Source organism: Puntigrus tetrazona, chromosome 13 (genome assembly GCF_018831695.1).
Source record: "Puntigrus tetrazona isolate hp1 chromosome 13, ASM1883169v1, whole genome shotgun sequence".
Classification (NCBI taxonomy): domain Eukaryota; kingdom Metazoa; phylum Chordata; class Actinopteri; order Cypriniformes; family Cyprinidae; genus Puntigrus; species Puntigrus tetrazona.
The window spans coordinates 12,682,341-12,707,069 of NC_056711.1; the positions used below are offsets into that span (position 1 = coordinate 12,682,341).

Genomic DNA, 24,729 nt, shown 5'->3' on the forward strand with positions numbered 1-24,729 from the left:
AACCTTGGCAAATCAGCAGCTAGTTGTTCTCTTGTGTGGGCGACCAAGGCTGACATTAGACCTGTCAGCTGAGCTAGGCTGTACTGCTCAATAATAAATGCCCAGAACAATGGTTACAATTTACATCCGTTTCAAGCAGAGATGGGACATTTAAAGGACAGTGTATTGTCAGCTAGTCCAGTAATTATAACCTAAAGAAAATGACACAAAAGCTCCCCAAAGTAAATTGTGATCAATAATTCATTGTAATTTTAGGTTCTTTTGATAAGTTCTTTTTACATGTAAAACAAAAAGATACACACATTCAGAAATATTTTAATTAAGCTTTTTTTATTATTATTATTATTATTATTATTATTATTATTATTATTATATATATATTATTATTATTTTAATATTAGTTAAAAATAACTTGCATCATTATGTATATATTTTTAATTATCATTTACCATAAATAATACTATTATTGTAGTTATATCAGTTAAAATAACAAAGGTTTGCTGGAAGTGTTGCAGATAGGTAATTTAAAATTAAAAATACAATCAAATAAAATCACAAGCTGCCTCAGCACCTGTAATTAAATAATCTTGTCTGGCAAAGTCGTTTGAGTTTTATTGACATGCTGTAAATCTTCACATTGACCTTTAGCAAACTCCGACTCGGAGCTAATTCAGCACACAGCACCCAACTGTCCTCACTTAGTGCACGGACAGTGATACAGAGACCTTGAGGTGTTGTTGTGACACCGCCGATGCTCAGATGAATGGTGACAGCCAGTATTTAGAGGCTGCTGACACCACTGATTGTCCAGGACGCGGTGGAGGCAGCCAGACCTCCTTCCAGATCGTCCCGAAGAGAGCCGCAGAGGCCGCAGGGAAAGACAGGCCTGTGTTGTAGTTAAGTGTAAGTGCAATGATGCTGACTGAAGTGTAGTGTAAGAAGGGCCTGTAGGGAAGTGGTGTTAGTCTCACGGTTCTTGCAGAAGGTCATACTGTCGCAGGCCCTTTAGAATCCACATGGCGCTTTATCCTCTGGCTTTACTTTTCCCTCTGAACCTGTTTCTAAAAGCGTTCAGAGCTTTCATTTATGTAATGTTTTTTTTAGAACAAGAAGTGGAGAAATGAAGTTTCTTTCTAAGTGTTCGCTTCGTGATGTCCACTGCTTTTCCAGCACCATAATGGTTGAAGAATTTGTTAATGCACTGAGTCATTTCATTCTTGAGTCAGAACTCAGGTGTGCCATGCTTGTTTTAAGTGGAGAACAGTGATGTTTCCTGCTTTTTATGAGAATAAGTAGCCTTATAAGGTTGTCATGAACTAACAATTAACATTTTTACAGGTTTTATTAATCTGTTAGTTAATTAACAAAGTGTAATATTTACACTATAAAATAATATATATATATATATATATATATATATATATATATATATATATATATATATATATATATATATATATATATATATACACATATATATATATATATATATATATATATTAGTGCTGTCAATCGATTAAAAAATTTAATCAAGTTAATCACACTGATGGACTGTGATTAATCACGATTAATCGCAAATTTAAAATACAAAGATTTCCCTGTAAATTTGTTGAAATAAAGAAATGCATGTCATACTACTTTAAGGAAACAGATCTTCCAGTTTTATTATCTCAACAATTAACATTTCTATTATAATACTATTTCAGAAATGAAAGTCTGCAAAAATACAAAATAAACCGTCTCTACATTCTTCATCCAAAATAAAGAAATGTATAATAAAACTACTTCAAAGAGACAGATCCTCCAGTTATCATCTTAACAATCAGGTTCTTTTTTAGAAATTAAGTGTCTGTACAGAGACAAAATGAACAGTCTCTAGAGTGTGCATCTGTGCAACATTCCTCCTTCTAACCAATCATACAACATCCTCTTCTTTCAGCCAGTTGCTCAGACAGACTAACTTAGGATGGGCACCTGAGTGTGCTGACCACCACTGTAGTGGACATGTGTCTATGCTGGCATAGGGCTCTCCCTTGTACCTTTCCAGACATTTATCTGTGGACAGAGCCTCATCATCAGACTCTGACTCTGATCCCATCATTAGGAGGGCCATTTTCTTCTTTGGTGGTTCTGGGTCTTCTACTTCTCCAGAGCTCTGTGGAGCAGGTTCTCCATCCTTCAGCATCACACTCAGCTTTTGCCATACCTCTCTCCTCTCTGATTTGGGCAAGCACCTAAGGTCCTTGAACCTGGGGTCTAGAGCTGTTGCTATTTTTAACCACCACATATTTGAGCTCTCCTTCCGCTTGTTGAGATCCTTTGTGAATGAAGCCTTAGCGCACTATGTAGGCAGGGTCAACATCAGAAACCTCCACTGTACGCAGGAGATGGCACAGCGCAGGTAGCACCACAGAGCAGGATACATACTATTACCTCCTAGGAGCTCAGTGATACCTACAGTAAATACACAATTGACTAAATGACTACAGTTTACATTCAGACTTTTACTTAAAATTACTCATTTTTATTCGTAAAATTGAAGAGGGAAAAAAGCAAGTACCTGCAAGGTTCCAGCAATGTTTCCAGCTTTGCCAATCTGTCGTAATCAGCTGAGGTTAGCATCGCTAATATGCTTCTGCTGTGCCAGCGCTGCACTTACTGGATCCGACTATTTTACGGCATAAAACGCTGTCAAATCCGCTGTCCCGAAAAGCCATGGCGATAACCCTTTGTATAATGTGCGCCACACAACGAATATGTTCAAATGGTAAACGGATAAACATATGTGACGCTGTGACGTTACCCTGATCACACAATAATAGATAACCATCGCGCTGCGATGATGGCAAGAAGTTCGGGTCAAACTTACGATTAATGCGTTAAAAAAATATACGCGTTAATTTTTTTAATTATACATATATACGCGTTAACGTTGACAGCCCTAATATATACACATATATATATATATACACATATATATATATATACACATATATATATATATATACACATATATATATATATATATATATATATATATATATATATATATATATATATATATACATATATATATATATATATATATATATATATATATATATATATATATATATATATATATATATATATATATATATATATATATATATATATATATATATATATATATATATATATATATATATATATATATATATATATATATATATACATATATACGTATACATCACTAATTTACACACACTATTCTTCTTTGATTATAATGCTAATGGTATTTCCATAATAACACATTATAACAACCCTTTTTTAAAGCAACTTGAAATGTTAAAAAGTTTAAAATAATATGTACAGATTATAATAACCTAAATTAATAAGTACTATAAGAAAATTGTTTCTCGCAAGTTCATACCTAATGGCTGCATTAGCAAATCAAACCTTTGTAAATGAATTCAGTGTTTTTGGCTTGTTTTCCAATATGATGCATTGTAATTTTTAATGCATTGTACTGATTAAATCCATTCCTCAGATTTTTTTATTTAAAGATCAAATTTTCTAGTACTGTCTGGAACTGACTAGGGTTTAATTCCTTGCCTCCTATATAAATCACATCATCTAAACTTTTATTTGAGGCTGGAAGTTGTATAATAGGTTTTGCAAGTTAAAAGGAAAAAAAATTGTTTCCTTTAATAAGTTTAAGTCAATCTTGTAAAATATTTCTGACCAGCTAACAGTAGAAGATTAAACCAGCTTTTAGAAGGTAACTTCTCTTGCTTTTTTGATGCTGAATAATAACTGTTACCTTTCTGATATCATCAGCACTTGAGTATTGAGACCCAGTGGCTTTATTTGACCTTTAGCAAATTCTATCTGCCACTTTCCTTAAAATCTAAAGAGAACTCCTATTGATTGGTGCTTTTCAGATAATCTCCCACTGGCAGTCGCCAGGATCTCTGAAGATATTTCACTTTCATCTGGCAGTAGATTTTAAGTGAATGCTCTGTTGCAATTTTGGTGAAACAGAAATTCTTTCCTATTTCCATACCAATAACACATTGACCTTTAAACCGAACCTTATTGGTGCTGAAATGATCTGATTGCTTTTCGGTCATATCAAAAGGCTACATCAAATCAGCATACATAACACCAATGCACCATTTGGCATTACAGCATGTCTTCACCATCTGTCGGTTGCGTATATCTGGCGGGTCGCCTTACCGGCATGCAGATACGCCGTTGACATTTAAACCTTGGCCCTCGCGTAAACGGGAATGCTAACCAGATCGAAGCTGGGCCCGACACGGTCCTCGGAGCCCCGCCGTCATGGAGGGCTAAAGGACGATTGTTCTGCTCAGGACCTTTCAGAGGAAATGCAATGATTATTCCCAGCAAGAGCAGACATTCAGGACAAATACCCCTGTGGGTCGATGCAGCAGCAGAGAACGGGCCTCCCGAATCTGCTAAAGGGCACAGGAAGATATATCACCTTTTAAAAGATCATTTAAGCTAGTTAATGGATGACTGGAATTAATGTCTCTCATCTAGTAAAGTCAATTAAATGGACGTTCTCAAAACATATGATGCTCTACATCAAATTATCATAGCCAGCAATCGCCTGCAGGAATCGGTCGTTGTCGCTTGTTATTGCATTAACAGATGCTGGCTGGAGGTAGGAATCCACTTCACTGCAGTTGTAAGTCATTTTCCCTGTTCAATAATTCAACCCGCTCCACCGGCAAAAGTGTTGCTCGCTGTTGCCACCTTAATAGACGAGCCTTTTGTTAACTTGTATTAATGTCAGATGATTTTAAGGGGAGATAGATGTATGCACGCTGTGTGCTGTCAAGCAAAAAATTGGATTCATTTAGATGATGGGAGATTGTAGTTGTTGCAGCCTCAGAGTTTCAGGTCGTTGGTCATAATGAGGAGAAATACTAAGTCTTGCGTTTGAGAACTTTAGAATTAGGAGGAAAATGGATAGAGAGATTGAGAGGTACATTGAGGACGAAATAAGAAATATAGGCCCCATTTAGACTTGATATTAAGAACCATCTCAGGTGGTCTTGTCAGAAATGTTCATCCAAACAATTGCTTTTTGTGTCTGGTAGTAACGTCTTAGAGCATTACATGTGCTGACTTGTGGCTGTGTTTCTACTAAGGACAGCTCTGAAGGTCTTAAAATATGAGACGCATAACAGTGATGTTAGTTGTCAGTTAGATGTCAGTTTTTTTATATATTTTTTATTCAAATCAAATCTGATTTGCAAACGGTTGATTTTAATGTGGTTTCAGATTGAGATTTGATTTTATCCACTTTCAATTAAGTTTCTGTTTACTTCAATTAAAATGTCTTTTTTTTTTTTTTTTTGTTGCTATTTGTTTGCTCTAATCTGAATGTGTCATTAATATGGTGGTAAAAAAAGAGAAGTATTTGCTTAAAAAGGTCCAAGGCCAAGTTTCTGTATTTGGTAGGGACTGAAATCACTCTTGGGTAGGTTTGGGCTGTTGTATGAAGCTATTCATCTTAGAAATAATTTTATTTGATCAACTTAATATATTGCTATTATTAATGTTATTTAATTTTTATTTTTTTTAATGTTTCAAAATAATAAAAAAAAGTGTAATGAAGATATGAAGAAAAGACGTGCATGCACTCACTCTCTCTTTCTCTCTCTCTCTCTATATATATATAATGTATTAAAATATAATACAATATAATATAATATAATATATATATATAATAAACTTTTTCCCCAGCCCTAAAGCAAAAATTCTAGTGTCATTCTTTGTTACATTTTGTTTTGTTGTGGTTCCCTTTATTTTTTGGCCACTGTCTTCTGTCTGGTTCTTCAAACATTTGCTTTGACTCCTTGTATTTTTTTCACCACATGACCGTGGTGACAGCAGAGCACATGTGGCCGTGGCTCCAAGCCCAGACCGCAGCTGTCTCATCAAGACATGCTTAAGTTATGTTGTGGCTTCAGCATCTCCAATGAAAGTTTACAGGAAAGAGAATATATCCATTTTTAAAAACTCTCCTGTCCTTCTTTGGTTTGCATTAAGCTAAAAGGACGTAGTGATCTATGATGATTAATAGGTGCTCTTCAAAGCTCAAACACATACAACTGGAAATGCATGCATAAAGTTCTGCACGTTCTGAAAACATACTTTAGTTTGTTTCATTTGTGTTGATGGGATTCTTACACATGCATTGGCCAGAGTCCAGGCATGTGGGAGGACACACTGGTGCCCTAGTCCTGACATTTTGACCTCAATTTCTCTTTTTTGTTTTTAAAAGGCATACAATGAGGGGTCTAAGCTTTGATGTGCAAGATGTCTTGGACTGAATACAAGGTGCAGAAGAAGAACAGAAAGCAAATGGCTCATTAGGAGTCCTTTTTGTTATTTTATTTTGGAAAATTTTGCGCTGAGCTGTGGGAAAAGGTTTTGCAGCGAACTCGAGGCCAGGCAGAATGGGAGCAAACACATCACACACTTGGGAATAGATATGCTAGGAGTTGATGACTACATCTTCCTGCAAGGTGAAACAAAATGAGATCAGAATAAGATGGTGCTTTTAAAGTCAGCTCCCTTATGACTCTTTTGGTAAATTAAACTCTAAAAATAATTGAATGGCATGTGGCTTCTGCATTTGCCAGTAATTGCCTTTCTTGTCAAAAGCAACTCTCATTACCTTATTTTAGTTGCTCTTATAAACGTTTTATGATCCAAAAAACAGAGCAGCTGCATAATTTTTTTCATTGTTTTAAAGAGCTAGGGATCTGTCATTGTTTTTGATAACAATGCCTGACCTGATCTCTACTGTTCCTTGGCTTAGAAAATAGAGGTCAGAAGTCCAAAAAAGATGAAAAATGTTTATCAGTTGCTTTACAATGCGGTCAAAAGTTGAAAAGATGAAAAATGTTCACCTTGTTAAAAAAGGGGGTCAAAGGTCTACGAAAATGAAAAATGTGTACCATTTGCTTAAAAAAGGGTCTGTTGTCTAAAAAGATGAAAAATGTCTACTAATTGCTTAAAAAGGGGGTCAAACATCCAGATTGTCCACTAATTTTTCATCTCTTCAGGCCTGTGACCCTTGTTTCACCTGCTTTATCTGACCCCTGATCAGTCATGGCTTTATTTGACCACAGCAAATGAGATGACCATTCAACGTCCAATTTCTTATTGAGTATTTCGGCTGGTATGGTCCTCCTCATTATTTCCATAGTTTAAGGTATTTTTTAAAGTTTTATCCCTTTTGAATAAAGTGAAGTGCCCCATTCAAGGTAGAATTTCAAGTGTGCACCAGCTTCATGGACATCAGACCTGATCAATGGTTTTCCCAGGGTGAATGAGGTCATCTGTAAGCCCCAACAATGTGCTGACAAAGACCCCAGAGGTGAGGCCATTGTGTTAAAAGGGTCACCACAGGTCACCCCCAGTAGCAGCCGCTCAACTCCCCCTTCCCCAATACTTAAGGTTAGTGTTCTTTCTAACTGGAGAATACAAATTGCTGTGTGCACTCATGTCCAACTGATTTGCTTTCACCATACAGCACACGATATTAATATTTCAAGGCGTTTTGCCCGTAGTTCAAGCTGTAAAAAATTCTGATGGTGTTAGGAAACTGGAGATTGATTTACTGCATCAGAACGTCCATAAAGGGAATGTGCACGCTCAAACTCTCTCGCACACCTGTGCGCTTTGATAATTAAAACTGCTGTGATCTCATTTTTACTTGATGCTGCTTTATATCTACGGTTCTGGTCGACATCTCCAGAATGAATGATTTTTAAGTTGCAACAGCTTGTGTGGGTATTGAATTAATGTTCATATGAGTGTTACAAAGGGAATATAAGTTAAACATGGAGAAACATTTTTGAGAATTCAAAGTACAAAAAAGAAATAATGAATAATTCTATAATTCTCCATTAAACACATTGGGTTAGACATACTGTAATACAGTATTATGGTACTTAATTACATTTTAAATGTCTTTTTTAAATACCAAACACAGTTTACATTCTTTTCAGAGGTAAAATCAACAATAAAATGCACTTTTCATAAGAAAAAATGTAATATAAAGAAAAAGACTTCAGATTTGAAAGGAAGTGAGTGTAACTTAGCAAGGCCATCACTCAGCATTTAAAACTCACTAAAGTCAGGAAACCACATAAATAAATGACAAGGCAAGTTGTGGAACATCAACAGCATTCACATATGTGAACCCTTGCTGAACCGTATGTTCACAGAGGGTGTTTACTTTAATTTCTAGCTGATGTGGTATATTTAGTACATGGGACTGTTGAAGTATACTTAAGGTTTGGATCAGCCTTGCCGTTTTTAGAGGTTCTCCTGAACTGTAATTAAATCTCAGGGCGTGTGCATCTATCTGTGTATGCATCATGGCCCACATATATGTCGTGTAGATGCATACCCATGTGCTCGTGCGAGCCACCTGTGCGATCCCTACTGTGATTTGAGCTGTGCCATCAACCTAATGCTATATAGTCATTATATACGTACATCTCCCCCTGTGGCTGCGAGACATATCAAAATCCAGCACAGCATCTCTCCAATGGCCTCATTTAGCTTCTGTGCCGTACTCGCTGATATTTCCCACTTGGGCCAATCAGATAAGTCATACATGGCTTAACCACACAAAAGAGCACTTGGAACCCCAAGCGGATGCAGCACTAGGAAGTAGCCTCTGTATGCTTTAGATGAACACTTTTGAGAATCAGAATGGTATATGCAAAGCTTAGAGGGATTAAAAATAAATAGAAATCATACTACTGGGGAAAAGGAGACCAAGAAGTTGGGGTTTTATCCACTTTTATTTTGCAATATGACCAATATCCTATCATATTCAAGTGTGTATGAAAAAAGTTAAGTCACTGATTTATTTTTTTGAAAAAGCTAAATACAATAAGCATTGGATCAAGGCACATACAAGACTGGCCAAAGGGCATTCAATGCACTTTGGTCTTCAGTTGTAAAGAACAATTTAACTGTGGCAACTTAAAAGTGGCTTGAATTAGAAAACAAAAAAATACAAATAAGAATTATATGAACAAAAAAATAGTTGACACTTTTTATATTCCAAATAGAAAAGAGCCCAAATGTGTTTCTTGCCATATTTTTTCTGCCCACAATACTCCTTTTTTGGAGGGCAACGTTTACATGATGTAGTTATCTGTACTGAGGGATACGGTAAATGCGGTTTCCCTTTGCTGAATGAGCAATATTGAGTTCTGTGTTGTGTTTTTGCCCATTCACTCTGATTTGACTGCAATGTAACCTTTCATTTGATCTGTGTGCTTCATTTGCAAAGGATTTAGGATTCTGTGCTGTGTTGCTGCCTCCTCCAGGGTAGAGAGGAAGTAATAGATATCTGCTTCCTAAACGTTGCAGTGATGTAAAACCTGGCAACATTCTGGAACGGGCAAACCAGGATTCCTAAAGAAACCCAAAGGTTTCTGTGACACCGGAGTAAGTCTGTGCCTGCCATCCTTAGAATTAACCAAACACTTGTGTCTTCATTTCCTTTGATCAATCACCTATGCCCTATATTCTCACAGCCTTGTTTTTTTGTCGTATTTATTTTTTCCACTGACAGCAAAATAGCGATAATTTTGACCTGTGCTTATACTACATGGTTTTCTAAAATCTGATTGTTCAACACAGCAATGAAAACCCACTTTCACAGTTGACAAGTCATCATATCTCAGTAGAGCACAAAGTGTTTTTTTTAATTGGTCTAAAACCATAAGTAAAGGAAGTACAGTACAAATGACTACAAATATCTAAAATATAGAATTGCAGTTTGTGGCAGCATACACCGACAGCTCAGTGATGGCCTGCAATCGGAACCTTTTTTCCTTTTAATAAATTGTCCTTAAATATAAATTATATGGCAAATGTACATAACAATGCTTTCTCAGTCTTTTCAATCCAGTGTTTTTCAAAAGACCAAGCAGTCTGCGAGTCACTCATTTGCAGTAAATTGTCTTTGTAATCCGCGCACACTATCATGAATGAGAGTAGTCTGAATCTGGTATTCCACTGTCTCTGTAGCTTCTGTTGTTGATACTGTTTTCGCTGTGCGGACTCTTGTAAAGACTTAAGCCATTAGGAGGAAAAATTGTGTGTATCACAAACTCCTCCTTTGAAACGGGCATATGATTTATGGGAATCATTTGAAAAGAGGTCTCTCTAATCTCCAAGATGGAGTTGTCCTTCTTTGTTCCAGCTTCGGCGTAATCGTCCTTCCGCCTGCGCCCTTTGTTGTACGTGCAGTTCCTGGAAAATAAGGAACCATTCCTGTGGACGTACCAGCACACCAGGGCCAACATGATGATAGCGAGAAGGGCCACCGCCCCTCCAATGATAGCAGCTAAAGGCAGATTGGAATTTTTGTAAGGCTCTTTCTCCTGCTCTCTGTTCAAGGTTGTGGTGGGATTGTATGCTTTCAGGGAACCAGTTTCTGTCTCTATGCAAACAGGTGTCTCGTCGGACAGGTAAATATTACTCGTCTCCATGGGAACCATGCATATCCGATAAGAAGATTCAGGCTCCAGAGCTGTGAGCAGGTACTCTGTTCTCTCCCCTTGGACGATGGTCTCGGTTATAGATCCGAAAGCAGGGCTGTGGCCCAGTTTTAGCCAACTGAGCCTCAGGGCTGTCATTGGCTGGGATACTCTCCAGGATATGTGCACCGTCTCTGCGCTACTGGATTTAACACTTATCGTGATGATCTTTCGACTGGACGGTGTTGTGCTACGATAGTTTCTTCCCAGCTCTGGACCCTTAACCACAGGTCTCTTAGTCACATATGAGGGCCACTGGGGTCGAGAGGGTGGCAAAGTGTTTGAAACTGTGCTGGTCTCGTACGTGGTTGGGATCTCAATGTCCGAGCAGCCAAACAGCTCTGTGGATAGGTCTTTGATGGCCATCCCTTTGACCTTATCGGGGCCTTGGCACATGAAGCCACGCACGTTGACCTTAGATGGAATACTGCGCAGCCAGTCGCGTACCCACTTCATTCTGCAGTTGCAGTGCCAGGGGTTGTTACGCAGGAGCAGCTGGGTAAGGTTATCCAGGTCGTCGAACACCCCCATGGGCAGACTGCTCAAGTTGTTTCCTGACAGATCCAAACGGTACAGCTGTCGCAGAAAAGCAAAGGCACCTGCTGGCACGTGATTGATGTGGTTGTCTTGAAGATTTAGCTTCTCCAGGCTTGAGCCCGGCAGGTTGGCAGGTGGGGAAGTCAGGGAGTTCCGTACCAATGAGAGCTCGGTCAGGTTGACTAGATTCAGCAAGGCCATCTCCCCAATGCCCCTGTTGTTCAGAAGGTTGCCATCCAGAACCAGTCGCTTCAGGTTTATAAGATCCTGCAGGGATGCCTCAGAGATGGACGAGATGCGGTTGTCATCGAAGCGAAGCTCCTCGATCGTCATTGGCAGGCCGGAAGGTATGGTGCTGAGGTGGTTGCGGGACAGGAAGAGCAGCCTCAAATGGTTGCTGTCCCGGAACGCACCTTCTTCGATGCTGACAGCTGACACGGAATTGTCATCGAGGTGTAATTCCTCAATGAAGGGAATCTGTGCCAGGGATGCATGGGTGATAGTCCGGATATTGTTCTCCTGCAAATGAAGTTCCTTGACATTCAGCGGCAAGTTGGTGGGGAACTCGTCCAGATTGTTGCAGTACAGATAGATCTTTTCAACATTGTTCAGCCTTCTTAGATCCGTAGGGATTCCTGCACTTTTGATGCGGTTGTTCTGGAGAAAAAGTACTGTAGCATCCTCTGGGATGCCTGAAGGGATGGAAGTCAAATCCCGGTCATTGCAGTATATGAAAGTCCCATCGCACCGGCATTGCGAGGGACAGGAGGCTGAGGTCAGCAATGGATTGGCCAGGCCAAGCAGAAGCCCGGCTCTGATGAAGAAGACAAAGAAGGACTTGTAATTGCTTGCCATCGCTAATGTCCTCCTCGTGGTCGTTGCCCTTGGAGAAAAAAGGAGGGAAAAAGTCAAATTTATGCCGTCTGAAGAAAAGACAGTGTCCTGCTCTAATTGCTGTTTTATGTACGGTGCCTGCAGCGCCTCTTTCATTGTAAATGATTCAATTTAAGACAAAGAATACAATATTTCTGCCGTTGAAATAATGAAAAGAGGCTATTAACATTTCCAATGACATGAACAAATGAAAAAACTATGGTAGTGAAACATGCCTGGGGTGTTTATCTTGACTGAAATCATTTTTATATCAAAACAATACAAAGTAGTGAAAAAAAGGAAAAAGGGATTAGAGGAGAGAAAAAAATAAGAGAAAGGGAGGACTGAGTGGTTCAGAAGCAAGTCTAATTGAAGTGGAAGGATATTCCCAATCAGCCGTGGATGTAGATAACAAATCCTTAAACCCACTAGCTTTCCTTGAATGAGATGCCTGTGTATGAGAGGTTTTATCTTTTTCTGCGTGTAATGTAATCGCAGGCTCTTGTTGTTTTACACATTTCTGCTGTTAACCAGTGCATTTCAAGGCTGCTTTTCATTGCTGAAAACTGGTGGCAGAACATAGTCAGGCCTTGTTGATTTGAATATTGTAAAACTGACTTGTCTTTTTGTGTGATTTTAGGGTATCATAATTTACAAAAGGTTGGAGGCTTGCAAATGGGAAGCGTTGTTATTTATGCCCGCCAAAACTGTATCACTTATAAATCCATACGTTAATTTCGTTGCATGGCTGTTGTTTTTTTTTTTTTGCAAGATATATTACTATTATAGACTCATTTTTCTTAGGTCTCTGTGTGCATAATATATTATTATCTAGATATAATAGGTATGTGTGTGTATATAATATGCATGTATATATTTACATAATATATAATGTTACATGTATTTTATGTATTTCTTTAAGTATTTTTGATTATATAATACATAATTTGAAGCCTATATAAGACATTCTTAATGTTATTACTTAAAATTAAAAAATGTTTATATATATCTCCATCCATACATATATACATATACATATAATATAATAAAATTAAAATATAATATGAACAAAAAAATGGCACTTAACCACAGCAAGATCATCCATATCTGTCATACCTGATTTAGAAATGCCAGTTAATCCTCTGCTGCCACCCAAAATCCAATGAGGCTTTAAGCTCTCCTTTCTATTCTTTCAGGAGATGTTTGTCTGTCTTGTCAAAGGGGTCTCTTTGGTTATATCCTGACCAGTCTGGTATTTGTTGAACTGATCCTTGTTTGTACTGCTGACCTCCTGTCTTGTACCGCAGCGTCCACAGTTCATGCAATCAAAGGCTTTGCCATGGTAGATAAACCTATAAAGCAAGCAGCTCCGCTTCCAGAAAGACCTCAGGCAGCCTTCTCCTGTGCAGGCATGCGATTTCAGTGAATTTAATCACAAAAAAACAAAACAAAAATAAATGAAATAAAAAAGAGAGAAGAATCCTTTTATTTTAAGTTGTGATTCCTAATCAAACTCTTTTGTGCGTATCGCAGAGTCCTCTTTGAGAAATGAACTGCTCCTGTCTCTCCCGAAGCAGACTGGTCATGGCGTAAAGACCACAGTCCGTCTGCAGTACGGTGGGCTCAAATCCAGGGCGGTTCGGTTCTGAAGTCAGGCTCCAAAGTCAGCCCCGAATCCTGTAGTCTCACTCCCGGCAGGAGCATGAATAAAGTATCCAGCCTCGTGGCTCGAAAGCAGAATCTCCTGTGCTGCTGTAGCACTCCGCCTCCCTGGCTCTCGTTTCACAAACCTGTGCCCGATGTGCAGACGCCCACTCCTTCTCACATGCTGAACTTCCTGGCAGGGAGAGAAAGAAAAGAAAAAGAAGTCAATAAGAGCAGATTCTTTTATTACTGACAGCATATGACATCTGAATACGTCATGACGCCAGGAAAGGTACGTGGGCTTGTTGAGAATGAGTTATTGACTGTGCATAATATGCTGTTAGGCAGCGTTTATTTAATTCTGAGATGATGGTGCCAAGGCTGAGATTGAGTCAGACAGCGATGTAGCCAGCTGCAATTGGCCACTGTCCTTCAAACGGAGCACTTTCAACAACACGCTGACGTAAACCGATAGCTTTTTAGCTTCTCTTTTCAAGGTTTGCACCCAACATAAAAAGTACACCACAATGGATTGGATTTTTATGGATTGTTACGGCCTGCAGATTGCTCCACTGCATTTGAGACTTATCAGATGGAAGGAAGGGAAAAATAAGAAGGGTGTGTGGTTGAGATGGGAATTTGAAAGTCCCTTAAGCTTATTGGGTTTCTGTATATCAGGGGATTTCTTTGCCTCTGGGTAAATGACCACAGAGAAAAGCCCCTGGGCTGCAGTCCTTTGATAGTGGACACTGTTTGTGAAACCTGGATTAGTGGAGATGTTGTGTGGATTTTTATAAAAACCTTTCTTTTTCCTCGCCTTAAGCCTGTGCTGCCAGGATAACCGCGTTGGCTGTTCTGTGTACCGCTAACCCTAACATCCCCCCTACTAGTGCTCTCTATGGTGATGGCTGAAAAGAATTTCTTTGCATAAGAAAAGCGACCACGGTTTGGGCCCTGTGACAATGGCCGAAGACCGCTCCCTCTCGCCTGGTGACGTTCTCTACTGAGCTGTGCTTTCAAAGACGCTCTGGAAGCATAAGTTGAAGGTAAAAATAAGAGTCACAGTGAAGCATACTGCTGCTGAGGTGTCAGGCAGCCACCAAAGGTCCCTCAGGCTGCCCCGACAGCGCCTGAACACAACGCCCTCGCACTGCTCAAAAATGTACATGTGAGATGAACGCTCTTTATGTCTTGCAGACTCATGAATACCCAAATGGGATCCTCATGCAAGTCACCTCCAGTGGCCCCAAGGAGACGTCCGTGCTGCACCTTCCATACTCTAATTTCCCACGGTACATCTTTCCTGTTACATAGACTGACAATATGTATTTCTACAACTGACAGCTATAGCCACAGTTTGTGCCCTTGCCTGAAACCCTTCTGCTGACCTGCGGATGCTAACCTTGCTGTAGAACACGCTGGAGTATGTCAGGCAACTTTGAAAACGTTGTATAGAGTGACAAGGAGAGATTAGGGAATTGAAGGCCCTGTAACTTGATTACAGGTCTCGCAGCACGGTCTAATAATACACCCCATCCTTCTGTTGAGCCTAAGTGCTCCATGTGCATGCCTTTGTATTAGTAGATTACCAAGAGCTCGGAAACAGCAGCTGCGACCTGACTTTAAGGACAGGTGATGGTTGACGGTGAGATTGCAGTATGCTGACATGGACTAAGTTGCTTCCTTTTTTTCGAATCCTGAAACATTTTGAAAGATTTGCTTCATGATTGCCAGATAAATTGAAGAGGAAAATAAGTACTTGCAGGAATGGTGAATGGTTGGTTAGCAATCGGTGTGCAATTTTCCAACTGTTCTGAGGAAATGTTGTATTGATTTGGAGAATTATGTGTGTAAAGTAACTTGCCGTTTTTCCAGAAGTCTGACAAATAACAGACTGCAAAATTATGTGGAGATGGAATTGCTCTTGCTTTATGTACTATACTCAATGTAAATCACTTCCTGGCACAGAAGCAAGCAAAAGCAAGTTGGCGAACCGCAAGCGCATTTGGGTTTTTTTTTCTGCCAAGAAAGCACCAGGGTTCACTCACAGGTGGCTGTGCATTTTATGATATTTCAGCTGAGATCTTACTCAGGAGACCTTGATAAAAGCACAGGTGTCTTGGGAAATATATGTGGGCCAGTATTATGTGATGTCCAGAAAGGTCAAACAGAAAAGAAGGGAGGGCATCTATCTCAGACGCTTCACCTAAAGCTTGTCGTGCTAGCTGTCTCAATAGGTCATGCAAACCTTGATCTGGCTGGATGATTGGCTGCATTATCCTTTCTTTCTTCTTCCCTTGGCTCCTCAGATTTCACTGAAGTGGCAGCGGCCCATTATTCATTACAAGTTAAGCATAAGGGCCCTGGCCTTCGTTCTTCTGCTTTACTGAACTCCTTTCACTTAGAATTATTAGCTTTTTCACATTTTGTTAAATCTTCAAGCCCCCTACCCCACCCACTGCTCATAGCCAGAGAGAAAAGGCCACTGAATGTGACGGGCACCTCTCACTATCGTTCTAATAGGCCGTATTTCCCGTTAGGAGATCGTTCTAATGGCCGGGCCTGCTTCTGCTCCATTGCTCTGCTCAAAGTGATGTTCAATCGAGCATCCTGGTTAAAACGGCCACAGCCACAACTACTTTTTTGCTCACTTAGTGTCTTGAGTTTATAGTATTAGAATTGGGTCCGAGAAATGTATTAAAAAGGCAGTTAAGGGGAAAAAAATCATATTGTAATGTGATTATGCAACATGAAAGAAAATACGTTTGTCTTTTTTACCTTAATATATCTGAAACTTGGAATATTAAATACAAACAAGTATTTATATTCAATGCTTTTATTTATGCTTTTTTAGATATATTAGGGTAATGCTTAAAATGGCAAACCTTACACTGTTCTGAGATGTTTTCTATTAGTTCCCAAAAATGCTGTCACATCTGATCAGTGCCCATGCATGAACGAAGACATTTAGGATGAAATTAAATTAGCTTCTTCATTGCTAGGTCCTGGGCTATGATTATGAAAAACAGCTTTCTTGTTTTCAATAGATAATAGATTCTGAACCCCAGGCGGGATTTGAACTAAATGCGCCTCTTTGTCATGTATCCTATGTCCATGAAGCCAAATCAAGCCTCTCTGAGCCTAGTGGGCAGAGAGATGAAACATTTCTGCCTACATATTTGGAAAGGAGAAGAAGGGTTTGGGCACGGCTTTAACGTTAATTTAAGAGCAGGCTATTGTGCTATCGGCTCCCCTCTGGGTTCGGTTTTGGGGCAGATGATCCGCAGGTTTCTCTCTGGCTGGAGTTCAGGCAGTGAGAGTGGATTCTAGGGGAGACAGGGGGTCTTTTTCTTTTGTGCTGCACTGAAAAGAAAGTGGTCTGTGGCAGCTGCACTGTTTTCCCCACTTGGGGGTGGTAGGTGCTTCTGTATCGGCCCTGAGCTTGTGAGATATACACACACACAGACACTTGGAGGCTGAACCGGCACTTTAATTACCACATATGTACCCCCTGCTAGGGTACAGGGGGCAGCAGTTGCCGGACAAGGGCAAAAAGGGTTGGTTTGATTTACTGCACTGTACTTTTCAGTTTAGACTTCAAAGGGGGTAAATTGCATCTGTAATAGAGCTCAAATTTGCAGCCTTTTTTCTCTTCCTCTGTTAATAAAAACAGTATATTTAAAATACAAAAATAGATCATTTATAGGAATTTAACTTAAGGCTTGCTTTTTCAAATGTACGCTTTGAAGAACGGCCTCTCTGAGGTCAGAGGTTGGCTGCCGACATGAGTGGAGAATTCTATGAGAACGATTTGTTTTTGTCCTCGGCACAAAAGGGTGACAGACTTTTTTCTGAAGGCCTGAAAGACATGACCATTTCATGTTGACTCTGAGTGAATGCCACGGACCACTGGGTTTAGCCTCCGGCATTCGTGGCTTGAAACAAAGAGTGCTGTCCTCCTGGCTGCCAATATACATACACCGTGTGCTTAGATATTTGTATTAAAATATAGAAAGTTGATTAGTTTGCATTCTGTGTGCTACTATCTAAAGGGGTGCTAGTATTTATGTCTTTTTAAAGTACAGTGGAGTGGTATTTGTAAATTGCTGATCCAAATTGTTTATGCAAGCGAAAAAAGACTGCCACAGAGTGCTTTGGCACATCCAACAAAGAACAATGGGTTAGTTAATTTTATCACCCTCCTTACAAAGTCAAAACAGACCATTTGTGGTGCTCGGCTATTATCATGCTAAAAAAGTAACCTATACGAATACACAGTCTTTTAGTGCATTTGCACATATGAAGCTCATAGCTAGAAAAGACGACTTGTACTTAGTACATTAGGGATTCGAAAAAGAGGTCTTGTTCACTTGAGTCTCTTGCATAGTTGTTTTTAATTTGAACCGTCTTTTATAGTAGTGTTATAAACTGATTTAATCAGTTCTGACTGAAGGCTTTGGCAGTTATCATTTATCTTACGGTCCCTCGCTTTTTATCTGCACAAAACTATTATTTCAATCTTGAATTTTTCTGCCTAAAAGATATGAAAGCTTATCTTTCAGATAACTTGAAAGGCTACTTAAAAGGAGGAAAATAGGTTTGATGGGAAAATCCTGAAGCAGCTGACAGCCTCAGATCTCTTTACTGCGCCACACACTCACTTCTCTCACGGAAAAGCACAGGGCGCACATTTATTGCGCGCCAATCTCGTAGTCTTTTGAGTGTTCGTTAGTATTCCAAATTAGAACGCGACCCTCATAATAAACGAAGCTGTCTGCGCTGCGAGCGACTTCGATAATGGGAGAGTTCTAGTTTTGTCGCGTCGCGCGCAGTGTACATGGAGCGTCACGCGCCGCATCCCCGATCCCCCCATTCTTTATTCCAATCACTCTTCCATCACGCTTCTACAGCGCAGATTTGGATTATTAATAGATCTTTCCTCATTTGGAATCAACGTCTGCTCTCTTCGTTTGCGTTAAAGCGTCTCAAAATAGAACAGATTTAAGACGCAGCGCGTTAAGTTTACGCGCTCCGGTTGATTACATGCCGTAAAAAATACAAGCTGCATTGCGTTTTTTTTTTTAAATTCAGGGCTCGATTTAAGGACTCGATATCAGGCTAACTGATAAAGAATGCTGCTGGTAATAATAAAATGCAAGTTGAGCGTCCTCGGTGCGTTTATTCGCGCGCAGCGGCATGGAGACTTAAAGGGATAGTTCACCCGAGACAAAAATGTTAAATTCGGTCGTATTCTCATCTCCAAGTTGTTTCAAACCCACGCGACTTAACAAAATCCTTTGTGAAATTCGATGTTAGGCACCTTGACAGTCTGTCACCATTCACATTCATTAAATGGAAAAAAAGATGCATTGAAAGTAAATGGTGACTGAGGCAGTAAGCCCTCAACGTTTCTCCCTTATATCATTCCGTGTTCTACGAAAGGAAGTCACAGTGGGTTGAATCATCATAAATGTTATTAGATGATCCGAATGAAATTTGTAAAGCAAATGATTGTTTTAAAATAATTTTGGAGATGCACGCTGAATGCTAAATGGCAAATGAAGGGCTATCTACTCCTAAATTTCTCGACTACTGTACTTGTGAGTTCAAATTGCTATTACATCGCTCTCGAATCCCTAAGGGTCTGCCTACATTCGATATAAAATGCCTTTTCCTCTAGCAAATAATTTTAATTGGATCTGAAAGTTTAGAGGCAAAGTCTCCTGCTGAAGCTTTGTGAGTGTCTGGGGTGTAAGGGATAGATGCAAATTTGCTCTATGCATGTTTTGAAGGTATTTGATCACCTCAGAGTGCTGAAATGCATAAGGGAAAGGGTTAAAAACAGCCCAAAAATAAGGGGAAACTCCAAACAAAATACACTTACCTGTCCAAGCAATAATTCAAAAAGGCAAATCAAAAAGATTATCCTCAAAGCATAAAGTCAGTCCGTAGGATAAATCCAATATGACGGAAGATGATTTCAATCCCCAAAAAGAGCCCAGTGTCAGAAAGGCTCAGTAGCAGCAATGGTGCGAATAGCAGGGTGTGTTTTTATTTCCACACACACTTGTTCACATACACACACACACTCCTTTGGCTCAGAAGAGACAAGACAGAGAAGTCGGCAGAGCTGGTCAGCTGCCTGGAGCTCACTACAAGTGTGAGGTTGCATCTGCCTCCAGCTCTGCTTCAACACAGCACTGATGTCATCTGGGGGGCGGAGCTTGTGGCTTCCTCCCTTTTCTCACCCTCGCTCTCTCTTTTCTCTCTCTTTTTCTCTCTCTCTCTCCCCCTTTCATGCAATATTTACTGTGAACGCTAGGGGGAGCAGGAGAAAGAAGGATGAATATTGAGCAGCCTTGAATAGGCAGCTTGAGTGGGCACTTCATGTGTTTGTGTTGAAGGCCACCAGAAGCATTATTTTTATGAGCATTATTTGCGTGTCTAAATATTAAATAATGGAATTTATATGCTAGACATGCTGAGAAAAGGCAGAGCAGTTTATCAGCGCTGGTATGTGCTTATTTAAAACCGAACATCGAGCTTTCTTTATTTTAGTGATACGAGTATGTCTGTAAGAGAGAGAGCTGTTAATGGCATCTAAGTTTCACAGCACATTATGAATTTTTAAGCTCGGAAGTCAGGCGTTATGTTCAGCCTCATTATGCTTATTAAGTATTAAAGTGGCTCCAAATGGCGAATTTGCTCCCTCATAAACCAGCGGTAGAGACTGTGTGTGCATCATTGTCTCCAAAGAGCTTTTAAAGACCTTTGTACAGTGGAGTCTGTTCCTGACCTCAGCAGACCTCCCTGGATGAGCGGTTATTGTGTTTTGCCTGCAGATACAGTTCTCCCAACCTATTTGTTAAGTAGATAGTTTACCCTAAATATGAGTCATGATTTGTGAAACGTCATGTCATTCTATGACTTATTTCTTCTGTGGAATAAAAAAGTGAAACTTCTAGGTCACTCTTATATTGCAAGTGAATAGGGATTGGGCCTGTCAAACTACAAAATAGCAAAATGCAACATAAATAATGTGGTCCATACACCATGGACTTTCTAAGGGGCTTCCCTCCCCCCTCCGGTTGTAGTTATATTGAAAAGAGTGGCCAGTAAATTTATTTAAAAAAAAAAAAGTAAATCGTGCAAGGTACGGAATGAAATTTTGAGTGATGATATATTTCTCTATTGTGACTTATGTGTTCAAATTTAATTATTATTGTAGTTTTTTTATTTACTGCATATAATTTCTCCAGCTTGCTTTACCTGCATGTTTGATGATATTTTGCATGTTTTTTTCCACCATACAGGAACTGATATTCCTCACAGAATGTGGGTCAGTCAGTGACTAAATGCTGGTATCCTTCAGTAGAATAGATAAGGTTGACCTGCTTTCACTACTGTGTGGCTTGACTGTTTACTGGACAGTCTTTGGACTGACACGAAGGAGAGCTACCATTGTGCCTTTCCTAAAAACCACCGTGATTTAGTTGTTGAAATGCCCAGTCTTGTTCTGTGCCGCAAATTTATGGAAAGTTGTATTTAAAGGTACTCCTTTAAAGGCTATTAATACATGCTACTTTGCTCTAATCGCTTAGTAATTACAGTGGTAGGTATTTATTTATTTGACCTCTTTTGTAAAAGTATTGTTGCATAACGTCTTTTAGCATGAGGGTTACTTGCCACCTTTGCCAAACCAATTCTTGTTGTATAGCTTTACAAGCATCCATCGGAGGATTAAGCAGCTGAATAATGTCCCATCCACCCTGGGCTTTTACAGCAGGTCTAGGTGTCGTGTTTTTAGGGTCAGAGGTGGAGAAGCAGGGCACAGTCGTATGTGACAAGAGGTCAGTGCAGGGCACCGTGGGCAGAGGCCCGTCTGTCCCCCCGCCTCGGGACGGATCATGACTCCGGCCTCTGCATCGACCCTCCCGGCATTTTCTCTCCTAAATCTGGCTAGGCTTTGTCTGTCATCAGCCCTTGATTGACTCTTAGACGTACAAAGGGCCCCAGTGGAGGGCCCCAAGAGGGTCCGATTACCACTATTTCAATACAGTTGAGGGAGTCTTTAGTTGGGGTCATCTGTTGTTTGGAAGGATGAGCTTTCCTCATCTGCCATTTATTTTATCTCCTCCATCTCAATGTGTTTTGACAACAGACATGACTTTGAAGGAGCTCAGGCCCTTCTCTGCTGTCCTTCTCTCGGTCATTGCAGTTAGGGGGTGGAGACAAGCATAGCTAAGTTTATTAAAGCACTTGATGCGGTTAAGTGCTAACAAGAGCGTTTTTAGTTCAGGCTTTATGCTTGAAGAACATCTGACCTCTGCATTCAGGGATGTTCACGGTACATTCTTCGCGTGACAAGCAAATAAGTCGCATTAAATTGGGCTTTCATTCTCTGACGCGTGTTTCTTATATGGTGCTCTTCACTTGAATGGAATTTACAGCGCGAGTGTGTCAAAATCAAAGCCATACCTAAAGTTGCACTTTTCAAAGACTCGTTGAAGGGTTTGTCATTCTGATCTTTACACCTCGAGTGTATATTTCATCCCCCTGGCCCGCTCTCAAACAAACAATCCTGAGCTCAGCGCTGTGCTGTCCAGCTCCAGGAGATTTGTGGAGTATTTTTCTAGTGTCTCCGGCGGCTCACACACACACACACACACACACACACACACACATACATATTTACATAGCTAAACTGTGGAATACCATAGAGTTATAAATTTTGTTTTTGGACAAGCTAATTGCCGTTAGTATAGATTTCAGGCCTTGAAAATTTTTCTCCATTTTAATAAATCTATTCATTATAATCAATTTATGCAAATGAGGTTTTGTTTTTAATTGTTTATTACTATCGTAGTTTTGCAATCTAAGTTAACCAGCTAAATAGCATTGTCTTTATGACAAATCAGCAGAATTTGCTTCCGCAATTTAGAATACATCAACAAAAAAGAAATGTACAGTGTGAGATTTTCAGTGTCAGCGCAACACTGGCCTGGTGTTTATTTTTGGAGTGCACAGAGATCTTTCTTTTAAACTTTTGGGGGTATTTTTAAATGTAAATTTAGCAAAGTAGGACTTTGTAAACACACATACACACACTGGATTTAGAATACACAGTTGCAGGGCTTTCTAAATGTTGAACCCATGCCCAGTTAAAGGCAACTTGGAAAAGCTTTTGCCAAATATCTGCTTTGTGTCTTATTTTTGCTATATCCTTCTGGTTCATTTCATAACCATTCACCATGGGCAATTAGCAGCGATCTCTGTGTTGCTGACTTCTCATCCTCTCTGCCACTTCCACAGAGACCTCAGCAATATGGCAGAATGTGGGTTGCAGGATGGGGTCCAGCGCCATGTACGAGTGTTCATGCTCATGGCAGCATGATGGAGAGGAGATGAATAATTTCCTGCCCTTTCCTGTACTATATGAGCAGTCCAACAGCCCTATTCTGAGATGGGACAGTGGCTTACGTGACAAGTCAATACAGTTTCCTCTTTACCCCTTTTTAATGCAGATTCCAGATGTTTAGCATTAACTTTCTTGGTCTCAGGAGACTAGGGTCTCCTAAGCAGCAACAACAGTCTCACCAAGCTGACTTCCTGCTGTTCAAGCCTGAAACCAAAGGTCTGAGTCAGCGGTCAGCACTCTTGTGTATTTGTGAGGAATGAGCAAATCCTTACAAATATCCCTCTGGGTTGTCTTCTCCATTTTCCCCTTTGTGTCTGTCGCTTGTTTTTCTAAGGACCTTCTTGTGTTGGATGGAGGGATGGGGGTGGGTTTGGGTTGACTTGTCGACTGTGTAGAAACCTCTGGACCCCCCATTGGTAAATGAGCTTTAAAACAATGGCCTCTGATCAGATTAGATGGCCCACCCCTTTAACCCACCCCCACCTACCACAGGCCAAACTACTCCGTTAGGCCTATCAGTATTGCTAGAGATAAAAGATGCCATCAGCACACAATGAATCCACAGTCTCGTCACTCCAGCGCTCTAATGTAGCTCACTCAAGCACCTCGCTCTCTTCCTCTTCAACGGTTTACTGTTTCAGCCCTAAATCTGTAATTAGCCAAATAACAATCTTCTCGCTCTCTTTCAAATATAGAAGCCTCCCCGTCTTCACAGTAGGAATTTAGCTGTGCAATTGAAAGTCTCTTGAGGACTTTCTCTTTTGTTTGAAATGCACTCGTTTTCAAAAAGTTTCTAAAATGAAGGCAGCAAACAACTATTTTGGTTATTTATTATTTTGTTTAGTTAATTGGACGTTGCTTATTTTATTTTACACTTATAGTTTTATTATATTGCATAGATTATTTCAAATACTTTTTAAAAGTATACACATTTCAGTATGAGTGTCTATTCACAGTTACGCTATGCATTTAATAAAAATTAAAATATTGCAATGTTATCAATTTAATTTTCAAAATTAATTTAATTCATTGTTTTATATAAGTACAGACACAATATTGCAATGTTTGGATTTTATTCTTTGTTATCAAAGGAAGCTCGCCAGTGGTTTTTGTTAGTTTCGCTCCTCAGAGAGGAAGTAATGCATAATGACATTAAAGGTTCGCTGACACAAACACACACATGGAAAATGTAGATAAGCTTGATAAAGCAGCATTCTACAGACCTGTTTATTCCCGCTGGTTTTGGCTAGATTTCAGGATGTCCAGAGATTGGGCACAAAGAGAGTTACACAATGATTAAAGCTGTTGGTATGAAGTTTATTATTTAGTATACTAGGTGCTAAACAACAGTTCATGCCTTTGTTCATTTGCTGCCTTCATGAATTTTTATGAAGCAAGAAGAATGCAAATAGGCTTCGCTTGAATCAATTTTTAATCAGTGTTGGTCTCTCTTTCTGCTAAATCCTCAAAATTTTATTTTTCTCTACCACCATTTTTTGAAATCTTGAGATATGACAGAAACTGCCATTTACAGCTGCTCATAAAACTTGCTGCTATTACAAGTAACATATACTAAGATCTTTATAGCACTTTAAAGAATCACATCTGCTGTGAATCAGTGTGCCGGAGAAAGACAAGAATGCGCCCATTGTGTTTTCATGTTCTCCA

The 24,729-nt window shown here is 39.6% G+C and overlaps 2 protein-coding genes across 3 annotated transcripts in view; one reads left to right on the plus strand and one right to left on the minus strand.

Annotated features, from left to right (window-relative positions):
- The window catches only part of macrod2 (mono-ADP ribosylhydrolase 2), a 460,723-nt gene that overhangs the window by 68,564 nt on the left and 367,430 nt on the right, over nucleotides 1-24,729 (plus strand). The window lies entirely within an intron of this gene.
- On the minus strand, nucleotides 9,054-19,818 carry flrt3 (fibronectin leucine rich transmembrane 3). The gene is made up of 3 exons (XM_043255051.1): nucleotides 19,528-19,818; nucleotides 13,116-13,836; nucleotides 9,054-12,009 (listed from the first exon to the last, which is right to left on the minus strand). Exon 3 carries the CDS (start codon nucleotides 11,979-11,981, stop codon nucleotides 10,032-10,034), a length of 1,950 nt encoding a protein of 649 aa, XP_043110986.1. The 5' UTR covers nucleotides 11,982-12,009; nucleotides 13,116-13,836; nucleotides 19,528-19,818; the 3' UTR covers nucleotides 9,054-10,031.